The sequence below is a fragment of the Coenobita brevimanus genome, chromosome 30 (assembly GCF_032717465.1).
Source record: "Coenobita brevimanus isolate Jiangsu-jjx chromosome 30, ASM3271746v2, whole genome shotgun sequence".
Classification (NCBI taxonomy): domain Eukaryota; kingdom Metazoa; phylum Arthropoda; class Malacostraca; order Decapoda; family Coenobitidae; genus Coenobita; species Coenobita brevimanus.
Genome location: NC_136983.1, coordinates 27,106,730 through 27,127,210, shown reverse-complemented (window position 1 = coordinate 27,127,210; position 20,481 = coordinate 27,106,730). Strand labels below are relative to the sequence as shown.

Here is a 20,481-nt window from a genome sequence, read left to right as displayed (position 1 = left end):
CTTGCTGACACGAAGGGAACACGTGTTGGTTGGTTATAAGGTTACCAACCTGCGTACTAAATGATTTCCTGGTTTACAGGAAATCATTTAATTTGTTAGTCAGTGTAGACTTACCGGAAATAGAGTAAGACTACATGAGTGAATGGATGATGGGCGCCCGCACCGACCACACTTTCATTCTAAGGAGCAAAATCCGACCAACTTCCCTGCAGTAAGTATCTCAGCAAGGTCACCATTCCTCCACCGCGCACTATACTTCACAAACCCATTCATAAACACAAAACCACCACAGCCATCAAAAACCTTCACACAAATAGTATTCTTCATGAATCACCACCAGCCATCCCTCAGAAACTCTTCTACCCAGATATACACGAGCACACGCACCTAAACTGCGATGCGGTCACCTCCCTTCCTTGCTACACTACCAACACAAAATACAACTCACAAACTATCCACTATGTCTGCATTACAGTACAGCCTCCCTCTCCACAACAAATTTACTCACCTCATGGACCTCACCGTCACAACACACAGTTCTTGAACATAACGTCAGAAAATGGTCTCTGGCAGCACCGTCAGAAATTGCTGGTTTTCTAAGATCAGATGGGTTTGGGTCTATATGCGTCTGGAGTTACACAAGTAGCAACAACAAAGCATAATAACATCCAAAATATACATGCTGGCTACACTCTGAGTGTTGAAAAAGTGTATGAACGCCGAGGTCTACCTGTGGCAAACATTTTGTTAATGTCTATTCTGTGTCTCTTCTTATCTAAGTGACTAAGTATTTGTAAGTTAATATCACAGTGACTACCTACTCCCAGCCCTGATATAGCTGGAAAAATGATGGACGTCATGTACTACACATATCGTGTGTGTGTGTGTGTGTGTGTGTGTGTGTGTGTGTGATCATGATAAACACACTGCCTATTTACCCCCAGCTCTGATGCAGTTACCAGAGGGTTGGGCGTCCCGTACCATGGTGGGGCTGTGGCTAATGGTGGTGCTGGTCATTATGAGGAGCTACTCTGGTGCTCTGACATCACTGCTCGCCGTCAGGAACATTCCAGTCAAGATTAACTCCCTCAGAAACTTGATCGATGCAAAGGAGTACAAGCTGGTGTTTGAAACATCAACGGCCCTCACTGCTTATATGAGTGTAAGTTGCTATAACATTGATATTACTGGCATCATCATCATCATCATCATCATCATCATCATCATCTTTTTCCCAATGAAATAACTGCATAAAGTAGGATTCAGAAAATAAGGAAGGAAAGCGCATGAACGTGAAAAGACTCAACAATATTCCCAGGGAAATGGACCAGGCACTAATTCGCACGTCATTTGCCTTCCTAGGTACTTTTGCGCCTTTGTTCAATTTATATATTTCCTTTTTTGCTGAAAATTTTTTCTCATCTAACCTGTCCTAAAGATGGTTGACAACCGTCAGCCGTCCAATACTGCCCAATTGCTATAATATCTGTTATTTTTATGGTCAATAACTTTGTCCTGAACAAGATTTTTTTGAAGCATCTTTCCTTTCATATCCTTATTTGTGATGGAAGGTATGAGTTTTGTCCGCGATGCACCATTAGTGATTTTACATTCCTCTCCAACTTTTGGTCATTTTCTCTTCGGAATTTTGGTAAAATCTTCGCTTTTGTGCTAGAAATGACAAAGTCTTCTTTCAGATTCTAGCACAAATATATAATTGATAATGTACCCTCCGATGTCTTCCAGTCCTTCTTTCTGTGCCTTCATTGCAGGTTGTAGACAGCCACTGTTATGAAACTATAAATCGTGGTATTTCTCAAGGTTCTGTCTTTTCACTTACTCTCTTCCTCTTATTCATCAGACTTTATTATTTGTACATCTAGCCCTATTTGCTCGAACGGTAATCATTCCAACATTTAGTTTTCCATCCGATTTTCAAAAATAAAAAATAAAATAAATTAATAAGCATGAGTTTTTGGCAAATCCGACTTCAGAGTTCTATTCTGTCTGGTACAATAAGAGCCTTATTGCTTTAATGTCTCAAAAATCCGGATCATCAATATCAACATAATCTACCGCATGACTGTCCCCTTACCTCCAGTATCACTCATCTCAGTCCTGCTTCGTGTCTTAATATTCTTGATGTCTCCTTTTCTCATGATCTGTCTTCGAAAGATCACATTACTCCTCCTGCAGCTTCATAACTTCATAGTGGGTGGGTGTGCTGTACCAGCTCTATGCTTTCCTTGAACCCCACTCAGATACTGACTTTTACTGTCACCATTTTTTTCTCCATACAGCGTATATAGTACAGCTCTCGCGTGGGAGGGGGGCTGCTAATCACCTGTAATACTTCCAAATAGGTGAATTCAATGGTATTCCTCTCAACAGTTCAACAACTCCCCTTGTCTCTATGACTTGCTGCAGCCTCTCTCAGCTCCACAGTGTTCCATCTCTCTCTCTCTCTCTCTCTCTCTCTCTCTCTCTCTCTCTCTCTCTCTCTCTCTCTCTCTTGTAACTACTATTTTGGTTACTGTTCATTCGAACTCTCTGTTGGCACACAGCAGCCGTCTAGCTACACATTCTCACCTCTCTTCTCTCCCAACATTCTCATGTAAGAGTCAGCCAGTTTTCTCAGTCTGTCATGCATGCACCTGCTGAACTCTAAAACTATCTACTGTAGTTATTCTTTCCTACTGCCTGTAATCAGTCTTTTAAATGCAATGTGCTCAGGCAGCTAGAAATGACTGAATCTTGGGTTTTCCTTTTTGCTGAATAATTTTACGAAAGAACAAGTTTTGCCGGTTCGAAGCTCTATGGCTCTTCCCTTTCTGCATGAAAATTTTTTTATGCGAATGACTCTGTATATCCATCTGCCTATATATCTACCGTATATGTATGTATGTACAACACACACAAAACACACACACACACACACACACACACACACACATATATATATATATATATATATATATATATATATATATATTTATGCAGTATATCATTTAAATCATATAATAATAAAGTCCAAGACATGTTCAGTTTTCACCATTTTCTTATTCATTTTTTCAGTTCTTCTAACAGTTTGTTCGTAGGATGAAGGTTATTATAGAATGTGACCAATTTTCATTTTTATTTTCATAAACATAGAACGTTCGCACATCAAGTTGCACATGTTCTGTTACTGTAACCGAGATAACATACCTTAGAGGTCCGGCAATATAAGTATATAAAGCACACAAGAGCTATACATTTTCAGGAGAGTACACTGTAACACCAGTCGAACAGCGCAGTACTCCAAATGTGGATGGCAAGCTGGTGACAGGGGGAGCTGGAGCTCCCGTTTCACCAGCCCTTAGGACTTTATTCTGACCATCTCTCTTTGCTGAACATTTTCAGTGCCTTCCAGCATACTCTCTTATTACCTCTACCTTCAGCTGTCTGCACCATACTACATGCACCTAAGATATCACACCTATTTCCACTCCCTTTATCAATGGCCACTGCATTATTACTAGCAAAAGAGGTGGTATCTGATTGTCACCTCCGGCAGGGTAGGGCTGGCAGCACAGGGTCCTCCTGTTCGCCATAATGCGACTGTGCCGGCAGCGACTGTTGTTAATTCCATTCATCCTCGTCAGTGGAGAAGTGCAGGTTCGCTCTTATTATTCACCAATATCCGTGGTCTCAGCAGCAATCTGAATTCAGTTCATTTTTTCCTACAGTCCATATCCTCTCTGGTCCTGTTCCTCGCAGCATTACAAATTTCTCCCTGTACCAAAATATCCCCATTTTGCTTTCCTGGTTACCATCTCATCACAAACTTCCGTAACAAGGGTGTCACATGTTGTTTTATCAAATCTGAATATGCAGTTGACACTGCTTTAGAGTTGACTTCAATGAATTTTGATTACTCACTGTATAAACTAAAATATCTAAATATTACCAAATATAATGTGTAGTCTATTGCTCCCCCAATGCTTCTTCAGAAACCAGTGTATTTGACTCCATATCCATACAGTTGAGTAACCTTAACCTTGCCCTTAGCAACGAAATTCCCATTTTGAGTGATTTTAATGCACATAACGTTGAGTGGTTATTGCATTCTGCTAAGACTGACGATGCTGATCTAGAGTGTGACCTGTTTGCAGAATCGTTTAATCACACACAGTTGACAAAGCAACCAACCAGAATACCAGATAATCCTGGCCATAATGCCCATCCCTTGGATCTATTCCTGACAAAAAAAATCCAGATCAATACAGGATAGAGGTATTGTCACCACTTGGATCCTCTGACCACAATCTCATCAAAGCCTCATTAGTTAGCCCTCTCAAACCTCCCCATTCTGAACCTGTCAGGGTGACACGATGGCACTTTGATAGGGCAAACTGGGATGGATTTAGAAATTACCTTGTTGGCATTCCATGGCAGTCTTTCTTCTCTTAGAGATGTCAGTTCTACCGAGTCCCATATTAATGACTTAATACTAGCTGGTATTGATTTATTCATACCAAGTCAACAGTTCACTGAAAGATTGAACTCTCCAAAATGTTTGATAGCAACTGTGCCGGAGCAACAGCCCAAGGGTCATTAGCATATAACTCTCCCTTAAAATCAAAACATCTGAATCACTCTGTCAATAAAAAAAATCCTAGAAGCCATGCAAAAGCTGTAATAAATCTCGCTAAATCAAACTTTCTTCAATATCAAGCATCAAAACTACTTACTGTAACAACCCTAATGACAAAAGAATATTCTGGTCAACTCTCAATTCTTTCAATAATAACTTTAACAAGTCATCATCCATTCCCCCACTATAATCTTCAGATGGCAACATCACAAATGACCCGTGTGGGAAAGCAGATATCATTGCCAGTTCATTTGCCAGAAATTCTGCCATAGAAGAAGTCAGCAAGAACGTCCCAGTACTAGAACTTGACTCTCCAGAAAGTGTTCCACTTAACATACAGACAAGATACGTAAAATCCATCCTAGACAATTTACCAACCAATAAAGCACCAGGCCCAGATGGAATTTCTCCTATTGTTTTGAAAAAGTGTTCCCCAGAACTTGCCTCTGTTCTAGCTAAATTATTCAGACGATGCATACGTGCTTCTCCATTCCCTAATTCATGGAAAGAAGCCAATATCCACCCAATTCCAAAGAATGGAACTTCCTCTGACCCCTCTAATTACAGACCAATAGCTGTCACATCTCCTCTTGATAAAATATTTGAAATTTTGGTTAATAAGCACTTAGTTAAACATCTTGAATCCAGCAACTTCATTAGTGATAAACAGTATGGTTTTCCCCACGATAAACAGTATGGTTTTCGCCACGAAAATCCACCACTGACATACTCAATCTCCTGACTCATACCATCCATCAATCAATTGACCAACATTGAGAAACTGATGCAGTAGCCCTTGATACAGTATTTCTAAAGCTTTCGACAGAGTGTGGCAACATTCCCTGTTGTCCAAACTCCCTTGCTATGGACTAACGTCTTTTGTTCCTCTGCTTTCCTCATATCTCAGCGACAGAAAAATAAGAGTAAAAGTAGATAATGTATATTCCAATTTCCACTCAATTTACGCCAGCGAACCACAGGGATCAGTTCTGGTGTTAACCCTGTTCCTGGTTCATATTAATGATCTCTTATGTGTCACCCACAATCCCATGCATTCATAAGCAGATGACTCAATACTTCACAGTTCATTCACACTCAAAGACCCCTTTACAAAGTCTAATATCTATAAGTCTTAACTCAGTACAGCCATCTTCATAAAACAAGACTTATCTACGATCAAAGAATGGGGACAAAACAACTTTTTCTCATTTAATGCTAGGAAAACCAGATATATGCAATTTACTAATAGACAGGTATTGCCAGATCCATATGTTACCTTCAGTGCTACTATTATTCCCATTTCCAAAAGTACTGAAATTCTCGGTGTCTCACTTAACAATGCCCTTAGCTGGACCTCTCATGTCAGATCACTTGCTAAAACCGCCTCAGAGAAACTTGGATTATTGTACAGAGTCCATAACTTCTTCACTGACGAGCAGGTATCTATGATTTAAAAGAGTTATGTGCACTCTCAGATTGAGTATTACTCACCCTTGTGAAAGGGATGTGGAGAGGTTGCACTAAAATAACTAGACAAATTTCAGAACAAAGCTACTGGAATTATTAATAACCCTGCTATAATAAAAACCTCCCCTACAAATAAGAAGGAATGTTGCCTCCCTTGCAATATTTTACAGATATTTTCATGGCAAATGCTCAGACGAAGTTGCATCCATTGTGCCACCTCTCCATGCCTTTCCTCGTGGTGCACGGGCATCTGGTGCTCCTGACTGGAATGTCACACAGCCATATTGCAGAACTTCTGCCTATCATATTTCTTTTATTTCCCGAACTGCATCTCTCTGGAATTCACTTCCCCGGAATTGTTTCCCCTTTGTTTTCCCCCAAACTTCAACCTACAGCTGCTCAAATCCAACTGTTACAGATATTTTATGAATAGAGGAAGCCAGTAATCTGGTGTATGATTTTTTTTTTTTTGTATTTACTTGTTTTTTCTTCCTCTGTTCTGTTATTTAAAAAAAAATGTTCGTTAATACAGAAGAAATTGTTCCACTGCTAATACATAACACAAAGTTACTACTTCCATATGACAGTTGAGTTCATGGAGCACATGAAAATAAAGTGACTGCCCTCACAGAGCCCATAATGACAGCACTCACAGAGCCCATAATGACAGCACTCACAGAGCCCATAATGACAGCACTCACAGAGCCCATAATGACAGCACTCACAGAGCCCATAATGACAGCACTCACAGAGCCCATAATGACAGCACTCACAGAGCGCATAATGATAGCACTCACAGAGCCCATAATGACAGCACTCACAAAGCCCATAATGACAGCACTCACAGAGCCCATAATGACAGCACTCACAGAGCCCATAATGACAGCACTCACAGAGCGCATAATGACAGCACTCACAGAGCCCATAATGACAGCACTCACAGAGCCCATAATGACAGCACTCACAGAGCCCATAATGACAGCACTCACAGAGCCCATAATGACAGCACTCACAGAGCCCATAATGACAGCACTCACAGAGCCCATAATGACAGCACTCACAGAGCGCATAATGACAGCACTCACAGAGCGCATAATGACAGCACTCACAGAGCCCATAATGACAGCACTCACAGAGCCCATAATGATAGCACTCACAGAGCCCATAATGACAGCACTCACAGAGCCCATAATGACAGCACTCACAGAGCCCATAATGACAGCACTCACAGAGCCCATAATGACAGCACTCACAGAGCGCATAATAACAGCACTCACAGAGCCCATAATGACAGCACTCACAGAGCCCATAATGACAGCACTCACAGAGCCCATAATGACAGCACTCACAGAGCCCATAATGACAGCACTCACAGAGCCCATAATGACAGCACTCACAGAGCCCATAATGACAGCACTCACAGAGCGCATAATGACAGCACTCACAGAGCGCATAATGACAGCACTCACAGAGCCCATAATGACAGCACTCACAGAGCGCATAATGACAGCACTCACAGAGCCCATAATGACAGCACTCACAGAGCCCATAATGACAGCACTCACAGAGCCCATAATGACAGCACTCACAGAGCCCATAATGACAGCACTCACAGAGCCCATAATGACAGCACTCACAGAGCCCATAATGACAGCACTCACAGAGCCCATAATGACAGCACTCACAGAGCCCATAATGACAGCACTCACAGAGCGCATAATGACAGCACTCACAGAGCCCATAATGACAGCACTCACAGAGCCCATAATGACAGCACTCACAGAGCCCATAATGACAGCACTCACAGAGCCCATAATGACAGCACTCACAGAGCCCATAATGACAGCACTCACAGAGCCCATAATGACAGCACTCACAGAGCCCATAATGACAGCACTCACAGAGCCCATAATGACAGCACTCACAGAGCCCATAATGACAGCACTCACAGAGCCCATAATGACAGCACTCACAGAGCCCATAATGACAGCACTCACAGAGCCCATAATGACAGCACTCACAGAGCCCATAATGACAGCACTCACAGAGCGCATAATGACAGCACTCACAGAGCCCATAATGACAGCACTCACAGAGCCCATAATGACAGCACTCACAGAGCCCATAATGACAGCACTCACAGAGCCCATAATGACAGCACTCACAGAGCCCATAATGACAGCACTCACAGAGCCCATAATGACAGCACTCACAGAGCCCATAATGACAGCACTCACAGAGCGCATAATGACAGCACTCACAGAGCGCATAATGACAGCACTCACAGAGCCCATAATGACAGCACTCACAGAGCCCATAATGACAGCACTCACAGAGCCCATAATGACAGCACTCACAGAGCCCATAATGACAGCACTCACAGAGCCCATAATGACAGCACTCACAGAGCCCATAATGACAGCACTCACAGAGCGCATAATGACAGCACTCACAGAGCGCATAATGACAGCACTCACAGAGCCCATAATGACAGCACTCACAGAGCCCATAATGACAGCACTCACAGAGCCCATAATGACAGCACTCACAGAGCCCATAATGACAGCACTCACAGAGCCCATAATGACAGCACTCACAGAGCCCATAATGACAGCACTCACAGAGCGCATAATGACAGCACTCACAGAGCCCATAATGACAGCACTCACAGAGCCCATAATGACAGCACTCACAGAGCCCATAATGACAGCACTCACAGAGCCCATAATGACAGCACTCACAGAGCGCATAATGACAGCACTCACAGAGCCCATAATGACAGCACTCACAGAGCCCATAATGACAGCACTCACAGAGCCCATAATGACAGCACTCACAGAGCCCATAATGACAGCACTCACAGAGCCCATAATGACAGCACTCACAGAGCCCATAATGACAGCACTCACAGAGCCCATAATGACAGCACTCACAGAGCCCATAATGACAGCACTCACAGAGCGCATAATGACAGCACTCACAGAGCCCATAATGACAGCACTCACAGAGCCCATAATGACAGCACTCACAGAGCCCATAATGACAGCACTCACAGAGCCCATAATGACAGCACTCACAGAGCCCATAATGACAGCACTCACAGAGCCCATAATGACAGCACTCACAGAGCGCATAATGACAGCACTCACAGAGCCCATAATGACAGCACTCACAGAGCCCATAATGACAGCACTCACAGAGCCCATAATGACAGCACTCACAGAGCCCATAATGACAGCACTCACAGAGCCCATAATGACAGCACTCACAGAGCCCATAATGACAGCACTCACAGAGCCCATAATGACAGCACTCACAGAGCCCATAATGACAGCACTCACAGAGCCCATAATGACAGCACTCACAGAGCCCATAATGACAGCACTCACAGAGCCCATAATGACAGCACTCACAGAGCCCATAATGACAGCACTCACAGAGCCCATAATGACAGCACTCACAGAGCCCATAATGACAGCACTCACAGAGCCCATAATGACAGCACTCACAGAGCCCATAATGACAGCACTCACAGAGCCCATAATGACAGCACTCACAGAGCCCATAATGACAGCACTCACAGAGCCCATAATGACAGCACTCACAGAGCCCATAATGACAGCACTCACAGAGCCCATAATGACAGCACTCACAGAGCCCATAATGACAGCACTCACAGAGCCCATAATGATAGCACTCACAGAGCCCATAATGCCAGCACTCACAGAGCCCATAATGACAGCACTCACAGAGCCCATAATGACAGCACTCACAGAGCCCATAATGACAGCACTCACTGAGCCCATAATGACAGCACTCACAGAGCCCATAATGACAGCACTCACAGAGCCCATAATGACAGCACTCACAGAGCCCATAATGACAGCACTCACAGAGCCCATAATGACAGCACTCACAGAGCCCATAATGACAGCACTCACAGAGCGCATAATGACAGCACTCACAGAGCCCATAATGACAGCACTCACAGAGCGCATAATGACAGCACTCACAGAGCCCATAATGACAGCACTCACAGAGCGCATAATGACAGCACTCACAGAGCCCATAATGACAGCACTCACAGAGCCCATAATGACAGCACTCACAGAGCCCATAATGACAGCACTCACAGAGCCCATAATGACAGCACTCACAGAGCCCATAATGACAGCACTCACAGAGCGCATAATGACAGCACTCACAGAGCCCATAATGACAGCACTCACAGAGCCCATAATGACAGCACTCACAGAGCGCATAATGACAGCACTCACAGAGCCCATAATGACAGCACTCACAGAGCCCATAATGACAGCACTCACAGAGCGCATAATGACAGCACTCACAGAGCGCATAATGACAGCACTCACAGAGCCCATAATGACAGCACTCACAGAGCGCATAATGACAGCACTCACAGAGCCCATAATGACAGCACTCACAGAGCCCATAATGACAGCACTCACAGAGCCCATAATGACAGCACTCACAGAGCCCATAATGACAGCACTCACAGAGCCCATAATGACAGCACTCACAGAGCCCATAATGACAGCACTCACAGAGCCCATAATGACAGCACTCACAGAGCCCATAATGACAGCACTCACAGAGCGCATAATGACAGCACTCACAGAGCCCATAATGACAGCACTCACAGAGCGCATAATGACAGCACTCACAGAGCCCATAATGACAGCACTCACAGAGCCCATAATGACAGCACTCACAGAGCGCATAATGACAGCACTCACAGAGCCCATAATGACAGCACTCACAGAGCGCATAATGACAGCACTCACAGAGCCCATAATGACAGCACTCACAGAGCGCATACCTCTACCAGCGCCTATACAAGACAACTCAGATCACCACCAAAATTTAATGAACTCTTCCTTCGTCCATGACCCACATAAAAAAAAAAAGAAATGAAATCCATCAGTAACTTTTTCATATATTTTTTGTTCAATCTAACAAACAGGAAAACTGGAGTGAATACGTAACTTTCTACAACTCCACTGGTGGAGATAATTATGATGTGTGTTGATCAAGAAAATAATTTTTTTACACTGAAAGTACACAGTCAGCGTTACACAGTGTCCGTAAAAAATGCTTAGGCTAGTAACGAGTGACTTGATAGCTATGGTCTCCGTGCTAGACTACGGAGGTTGTATGATTTGCTGTGAGCTTTGTGTCGCCTTGTATGGTTAGGCGTGTTTGCGTGTTATGGCTGTCTATAGGCTGTCACCTGTCGTAGGGGTTGGGGACTTGTGTTGGTAAACAGTATTAACATTCTGCCTTGTTCGGTGGTTTGGCTGTTCCAGGCGGTAGTGTGTTCGCGCATTAAGAAAGCTTCAGCAATTTGGAGTTTAAGATGATCAGTACATTCCATGATTACATTAGTGTTTTCAGCTAAAATATGTATATATACTGAGGTGTGGTGGAGTGTCATGTCATCATTAACGCGCCTGATGGAAGGCACCTCACAATACGTCTGCCCAGTGTTCGTGTAGTCATACCAATGTAGTTCATAATTTGAAGTTTACATTCTTTGTATGGACTGCTGACTTGATATACGACACTGGTACTTTGAAATTGTTGGTGTTGCTAGTGTTGTTTTTCACAAATAGTTTGCTCTCTTGTTTTTGTAGAGGGTGATAAGGTCGAGTTTATCAGAGGAGGTTGTGCAGGATACATTCGTGGAATGATATATCTCAACACACGTTCTTTTTTTTTTTTTCGGAAGGTAACATCTGATTACAGTAGTATCCATATTTATTATGCGCTGTATTGTGAGGGTTGCTGAGATGGAGAAATTAATTTATTTATGAACTTACTTATTTCTCTATCGATAACTGAGTTGGAGTAGCCGGATTTGTTTGAAATTTGTGACCTCTTAACGGGAGAGATGCCAAGATGCGCAATTTCTGTGGGCACGATGCGAGTGATAGTTTACTGCATATCACCGGAGACACTCATCCACAGCACTGACCCATTAGTGCTCAGGGTTTATGTGTGGGGTTGTACTGGAAGGCTGCTAAGTGTACCGCCCTCCTCCTATCAGCTCACAGGTCCCTACTCCGGGGTTCCCCACCTTATTCACTTTTGAAAATGCCTAGTTTCGTCCTGTATTCAGGACGCTGGGCGGAAATGGGATTAGGTATTTACCTAAGTCAGTGGGTTTACAATATACTGTCGTAATGTAATCCCCTTTGTTATCATAGAATGACAGATCGAGAAAAGAAATATTGCTATGAACACCCAGTTCATAGGTAAAATTCGAGACTGATCTCTTTTCCCTTTCAGATTTTGATTGTTTGGTCTGGTTATACTCTTTCACTATGCCTGTCACTAGCGACAGCAATTGGGGGACGAAAGGAGTAATTCTCTATCTCTATTAATAATATGTAAAAATTAGCGAAAGTTGGGCCCAATGGCAAAGTCAGGCTATCCCCATTAATTTGTGGACAGAGCTTGCCATCTGGACCGCAGAAGGGGGCTTCAGTAGTGTAGGCTTTCAGCAGTGACATGAAGTTGCTAGCTGAAATCTTGGGTTGGAGTTCCATATGATGGTGAGGTACATTTTCTACGAGTTCAACGATCTTCATAGACTGATCTACATGTAAGTTTGTGAAAAGACTTTCCACATCTAAGGAAGCCATGAGTCTATTGGGCTGTGTGGTGCGTGTCATATCAGTGAACTGATGGGTAGACTTCAGGAATAAATTAGCTGGAATATACTGTGAGGTTAGTTTATTAAACTGTTTAGCTACCGTATGTTGGGGTTGTTACTTGGGAGGTGATAAGTCACAGTGGATTGTTGTTCTTGTGTACCTTTGCATTTCCATTTATATAGTGAGGGGCATATCGTTCTGTGATGGGTGAGAGGTGAAAATGTTCTTGACATGCATTGGTAGCTGTGATTATGGTGCTGACCTTTTTCAGTGGGGTCACGTAAAATTTGTTTGAATTTTGTGTCATCACTAACAATGAATTCAGGTTTCTGAAGTCAGTCTTTCTTGTGACGCAGAACGCTTATGCTGGATTTACAATCTCTCCTGATGACTGTATCCTCAGAAGTGTTTGGGTTCTTAGCTGCTAGGAGTTAGAGTGAGAAGATAATGCTTTGCTTGGAGCTTCGTCGCCGTGTGCCTTCTGCCCTCAATTGGTCTTGCAGGTCTGAGCTTACAGCGATTTTTCCTTGTTGTTCCACAGTGGGAAGAGATTTGTACAGAAGCTGAAGTTCTATCATCTTATTAATCTTATAATTTTTGGGCTAGAGGTGACATGTGAGCCCAAGGTTAAAAACTTGTTCTTCCGCTTGAGTGAAGTGGTGATTGGAAAGATTTAAACAGGACTCTGAATGTTCTGGCAGGGCAACTCTTCCGCCACGTAAGTGATTAAATTTATTTACGGTCCTCGTCTTGGTGATTTCTTCGTCCTGAAGACAAAGAGTATCTTATGTTTGATGAAGTTATGATGGATGTCGCTGATATCCACGTCATCATATATTATCAGAAGTATTTTATACACAGTGTAATGTTGGCCGTGATACTTCGGTGCAATTTTATTTTCTGTCACCATACATTGCAACTACTTTCACAAGTATGCTCCATGTAATCATTTGTCATCTGGAAGTAGTTACTCTGTAATATGCTAATAGCAGTAGAACAGTTTATTCTGCAATAAAAATTTTTAAACATCTGTGTGCTATATATATATACTTTTATTATCAGGCCTCCAGGATATTTTCTTTCTGTTTATTAGAGTAGCTGAAGATGTGCAATGTCTTTCCCGAAACGTCCAAAAAAAATTAAAATAAAAAGGAAAACTAGACACATTATGTATAATATTCACCCTACGAACAAACAAACTTTTAGAAAAACTGAAAAGATAAATAAGAAATGAATAGACAATTAGCAAGGGTATCCGGCATTGCCCGGGCAAAACCTAATGGTCGTGCATGTCGGCATTGCCTGGGGCCTTGGACGACCACTTCCCCTGTGGGAGAACACCAGCAGGGTACCATTTAGCCAAACTGAACCCATGTTCCTTCATGGGCCCGTTTTCCCAGGGATATATACTCCCCACAGACCTATTCCCACCATGAACTGATTTTCCACTACTCACCCAACCACAAATCATGCCCGCCCACCCCATCCGCCCTCCCCACCCCATTAATCGGTTCATTCATCCGGCCCGTTGTAGCTGGTAATGATATGGATGTGGAAGTAAAAAAAACCTACAGTAATTGGCCACCATGTTGACTTGATTATTTCTAATTACTTCTAATCATGGCCATCAGGGGCGCCACTTTAATAGCTGTTATGTATCGATCTATATATTGTCAGATACATTAATCCCGCAAGGGTTGGCCACAAACAAATTGCCTTCATGTCACCTTGTCTGCCATTTAACTGCCTTCCCCCCAGCTCACTCCCCCATCTTTCATAAACCTCTTCACTCCATTCTTCCATCTCATCCTTGGCCTCCCCCTCCCTTCCCCCCCTCCACTTCACTTATATATTTTTACATATATATATATATAGATAGATAGATAGATAGATATATATATATATATATAGATAGATAGATAGATAGATGGATAGATAGATAGATAGATACTCTCTCGCTCTCCATCCTCATAGCCAAACCACCTCACTGTATTTCTCCTAATGCTTTCTATCACATCCATACCAACACAACAGCGCTTCTTCACTTCCTCATTTGTCTGTCTGTCTCTCCATTTAACTTCACAAGCTCCTCTCAAATAACTCATTTCCATTGCTCTCACTCTTGACTTGTGTCGTTCCAACAAGGTCCAAGCTTCACTTCCATGCGCTCGAATTGAAATTACAATACTCTTATGCAGGATTTTTTTTTTTTTCCATGCACACTTCCCGCTTTCTTATGACTGCTTTAAAGAACCAGCAACTTTTCTTCCCTTCTGTACCCATTCAAGAACTTTATTCTTCGAACTTCCATCCTTACACATCACACTACGCAAGTATTTAAATGCACATTTTCCATTTCCTCATCATCCATCCTTACTGTAAATTCAGCGACTTCATTTCTCTTGAAGACCCTAACTTTACTCTTCCCTCCTTTCACCTTTTTTGTATCATTTCTTACACACACTCCCAAACTCATTCACCAAGCCTTGCAGTTCCCCTTCAACTTCACTTAACAGTACAGTATCATCTGCAAACAACAGTACAAGAAGATTCCAAATGTTGCTCTCTCATTAGGGCCGCTCCAACATCCACTGCATTACCCTCTATCTCTTTTACAACCCCATCCATATACACAGTGAACAACCATGGAGACACAACACATCGCTGTTTCAATTCAATATCCAAATAGAAAAATTATCTCAGTTCACCATCCACACAACTGCCGCTTTAGCACCCTCATACATACTCGTCACAGCATTCAGCAGGTTCCCATTTACTGTACCTCATACATATTTAGTATTTTCCACATTCCCTGTCTATCCACTCTGTCATATGCTTCCTGCAAATCCATGAAGGCCGCATACAGCTTTCTCCCCTTCTCTAGAAACTTTTCCACTAAACACCTTACGATAAATATTTGATCTACACAACCTCTTCCCCTCCTAAAACATCCCGTTTCTTCTTCAGCTAATTCCTCTTGTATTTCACTAACTTTGTCGATAAGAATCATACCATATACTTTTCTATTACACTAAGAAGACAAATGCCTATATGATTACCACACAGTTCATTTTCCCCTTTTCCTTTGTACATAGAAATATTATACCTGACTTCCAATCCTCCGGGACTCTACCTTCCTCCTAGGCCAATCTACACATCTTCCATATCCATTCTATTAATATCTCTCTCCCATGCTTCTGCATTTCACCACACACTCCATCAATTGATGAGGCTTGCCCCATTTTGTCTTTCTTCATTGCTTCCACTATTTCCATCCAACTGATCTATTCTTCCCATCTGATCTCCCTCCTTCTCCCAGTCATTCCCAGCCATTTATACTCACATTACACTCATTCTCTACTGTATGTTAAACAGTTCCTTAAAGTGTTCTCTCTATCGGCTCACTTTTTCTCCCTTCTCCACTATAATCTACAATTTTTATCTTTCACTCCCCTATTAACTTATCTTTCACTCTGTTATGTACACTTCTAAATTTGTAATATAAAGTTAAACCTTTTTGAGCTGTTTATTTTGTTCTATATGAATCTCCTCGATTCTTATAGACGACAGACGGGCAAACAGACAGACAGACAGACCATATATATATATATATATATATATATACTGCCAATCCCGAACGAAGTGGGAACGATACAGAATGTATTTCTACCAAGTGGCTTTGGGTGCCTAGTAGAGATCATATGTATGGTGAAAGTGCTTGTAAGTGTAGTTGGAATGGCTTTGGATGTGTGTGTAGTCTGTGAACCAAGTGAAATCAGCCCGCGCAAGCCAACAGGGTACAAGCATACTTTATAGTATGCGACACTGGTTCAACCACAGCACCCCTTGTGCCCGCCAATGCAGTACGTGGCCTGAAGAACGTTCCCAAGGTTTATTATCCTGGCGGGCGCGAACCCTTGGTCTTCAGTGTACAAAAATGCACACTTTACCACTGGGACTCCATATATATATATATATATATATATAGGTAGAGAGAGAGAGAGAGAGAGAGAGAGAGATGTATGTATAAAATCATCATCATCCAGCCATTGGAAGGTTACTGCTGAACAAAGGCCTCCCCCAACCTTCTTCACGAATTCCTTGACAAGGCCAATCTCTGCCACATTTTGCCTGCAAACTTTTCTATCTCGTCTCTGCATCTCCTTTCTGGCCTCCTTCTGCTACCTTTGCAATCTCTTGCAATCTCTTGCAATGGCTTAATCGGTAGAGAGGTGGCCTGCAGTCCTACCGGACCCGGGTTCAAATCCCTGCTGGGCAGATAACCGTTTATGGATTTGAATTTCATAAAATCAGACTTTACTGATTTACCAGAAGACCCTCCGACATGTAAAATTACCCCCGCTAATACCAAAACGCCAGTCTTGTATGAGACAGCCCTGGCATGTGTTCAATATGAACGGTGGGTGCTAGCGCCGAAGTGGTGACATATAGAGAGGTGTATGGTATGTAGGAGGACTGCTTGGCCTTGCGAGCAGGCGTGAAGCCTATGCCCAGAGTCGGACACAAAAAAAAAAAAAAGAAAAAGTCACAACCTATTCCTCCATCAGTTATCCCTTATTCTTGCTGTATGACTTGCCCACTTCCATCTCTGTTCTTTGTAACCTTTATCGTGTTTTTTTTTTTTTTCTTTAGTCTGCCCTCTCACCCAGGTTGATCTGTTCGTCTGTCAAAGACATTCCCAACACTGACCTTTCCATTGCTCTTTGGGAACGGATTAGTTTGTTTTCATCAGTTTTATTAGTTTCATATCTCAAACCGTACGTCATAGCTGCGATTATATATTCGCTAAATAATTTTCGTTTCACACACACACACACACACACACACACACACACACACACACACACACACACACACACACACACACACACACACACACACACACACACACACACACGTGCTTTTGTTTTTGTTCGTGTGTTCTTGCGTGCGTGCGGGCGGGCGGGAGGAAGGGCATGTGTGTGTGTGTGTGTGTGTGTGTGTGTGTGTGTGTGTGTGGTGTAAGTGTTAAATATCTGGTGTTAGTCCAGCAAATGCTGTCGGTTACTTAATCATTGCGCATAATCCAAATATTTAATATTTTATGCAGTCGAGAAGGCACCAAATGGTGGAAACCTGCAAGATGTCCTTTACCAGGGGGAAAAAAATTCTACAGAAGTGCTTTATTTTTATTTATTTTTATTATTATTATTTTTTTTTTTGCGTAATTGGTAATGCATCTTCTGCCGCAGGAAGCAGAATCAGGGATCTATGCCGAGATGGAACAGGCCAACAGGGAGGGTCGGTCCGAATTCAAGCGTCCCTTTGAGCTGTTCGTGGCCGCGTACACTGTGGTGAGGACGCAGGAGTACGCTTTGTTGGTGGAGGAAACGACCATACAGAAAATCATGTCTGATGACTTCTCAGAAACAGGTGATATCTTAGGAGCTTATTTGCGTCAGCTTAGGTTGCTTTACACCACCTCTCCCTCAGCCAAATATTTTGCACATAATACCTTGTGTTTTCTTGTTTGTGATTTATTGCCTACAAATTTCGAACTGGGTTATAAAAATATCACACAAAATACTCATTAACGTACCGTATGCAGAAGTAAAAAGGAGCACCGAGAGAGTGTAACACCTGCATTTTACAAACGTTTAATGCCAAACCTGTGAGTCAGCTTTGTGACCTTGACCTTTAAATGATTGCTCTGAAAATCATATCACTTCATTATTTGCTTCTCTTTCAACTCTTCCTCTATGTTTGGACACCAATGGATCAAAGCTGTCTGAGTTACCCTTGCCCTTGACCTAAGACTTGGGACCTTTTTAAGCCAAAATTTAATCACTTGTACCTCTGATGATCCTCGATCTAATTTGGTGCAATTCCATTTGTTCTGCTTTTCCATACTTTTGCTGACAAACAGACTTACACTTCAGCCTCATTAAATATAAACCCCTCCCGCTTTCAAACGGGAGTAACATAGCTTAATCCACGAATGTTTGTGCCTATGGCCATAGTCTCATTGGCTTTGGAGGCTTCCTTATAATTCTTCCTTAGTTATTATTATTGCCTTCTGCCTCCTACTATTCTCCTGCATTTTATTTATGTCGTTTTTATATCTGTTTCTCACACATGAGTGATTTCTTAGGGGTTTATTATCTAAAATTCAAATTGGAGAGGGGAAGGCAAGCCCACAGTCACTGACAATAAAAATCTGCGATGGTGAAATAACATGTCTGAATTTCTGTATCGCTGTACGGCCTTCTGTAATGCGGGACGCTGACCAATCACATCAAATAATAACAAGTGCTCAATAAATGACAAAAATAAATATATATGGGTTGTTACTCCTTTGCCTTCCGGTTGTATTATTGATGCTTGGAGGCATTCATTAAGCTCTTCCTCAGTGATTTCTGTTCCTTTTTTGTCTACTCACCCTATTATCCACTTGTGTTTACTTCTTTGTACTATCGATTTGTTTCAGATATAGATGGCCTTATATGGCCGTATTATTAAAACTGAGTAACGAAATTATAAGCGTGTTCTTTATTTTTGAAGGGCATAAATGGCACACATGTAATTTCTAGTTGCGACCAGCCTGCATCCCACGTTACGAAAATTAGTCAGCAGCGATACAGAAAGGTCAGACATACTCAAGCACCATCACAAGCTTCAGCAATTATCGTCAGAATTATGGTGCCTGCCACCACTTTCCATCTTTAGCCCTTTAGTCCAATGACTTATTTTTCAATTAATCTAGCTACCACCAGACGATTTATTCGACTTGGGAAGAATTTTATAAGTGACGCTGCTGAAGGTTATATATAACTGATGGAATCCGAATTACCTCTTTTAAGCCGAGAAAAGTTGTGTGAAGGTAACAGAAATTAAAAAAATATTTACGTCTTCGGACTGAAGGGTTTGAACATTCGACTACGAGTGATAACAACTAATCGCATTTTCTCCCAGGCAGATGCGACTACTACATGGCCAGAGAGACCTACTTCCCCCTTATTTTCTGCATGATCGGTCGTCAAGGGCTTCGTTTGATGCCTTATATCAATCACAAGTAGGTGTACTTTGTACAATCCAAGTTTTATATATTTTACCCATTTCTGTCACACCACTGTTTAGACTTTCACATAACAGTGAGTTTGCTTCTACTATTTTACTCTTACCGACATATACATTCAAAGTACATTAGTGACACACACCTGCAAAACTTTAATTCAATCTACAAAAATTCCATTCATTGTTAGCAAGCAACATCCTTTATCATCAACTTTACTTCCATCTTTGCAACACTTGCTTTGACTTCTGTATTGATTCCATCAGTATAAATTAAATACTACAGAGTGTGCTCAGAAAGCAAATCAATGCTATGCCTGAGCTTTAACTTTGACCCGCAACCCTGAGTTTTGAGAAGCTTCCATTAGAGTCGAATCACTTCTTCCCAGGCTTACACAATATTTATGTGCAAATTTTGATATGCAGTAGATTAGGCATGCAAGGGATATTCTGATAACCCCTCATCCCAGGGGACGATATAACACACATGCTCAGTCGATGATGTTCTAAAGACTCCGGGTGTTGTGTTATTACGCACCCACATTCCCTTCATGGTTTGAAGCCCGTGCCAATATTCATCATCTTCGACGACTCAAGGCAATCCAGAACGATGCTCTGAATCAGGCGGCA

General features: G+C 42.3%; 1 protein-coding gene across 1 annotated transcript in view; it reads left to right on the top strand.

The window, feature by feature from the left end:
• Positions 1 to 20,481, top strand: part of LOC145395265 (glutamate receptor ionotropic, kainate 3-like) — a 110,426-nt gene that overhangs the window by 68,713 nt on the left and 21,232 nt on the right. The window contains exons 4-6 of the mRNA XM_080268946.1: positions 945 to 1,162; positions 18,033 to 18,213; positions 19,753 to 19,852. Coding sequence (XP_080125072.1) covers positions 945 to 1,162; positions 18,033 to 18,213; positions 19,753 to 19,852 — 499 coding nt within the window. The remainder of the gene's footprint in view (positions 1 to 944; positions 1,163 to 18,032; positions 18,214 to 19,752; positions 19,853 to 20,481) is intronic.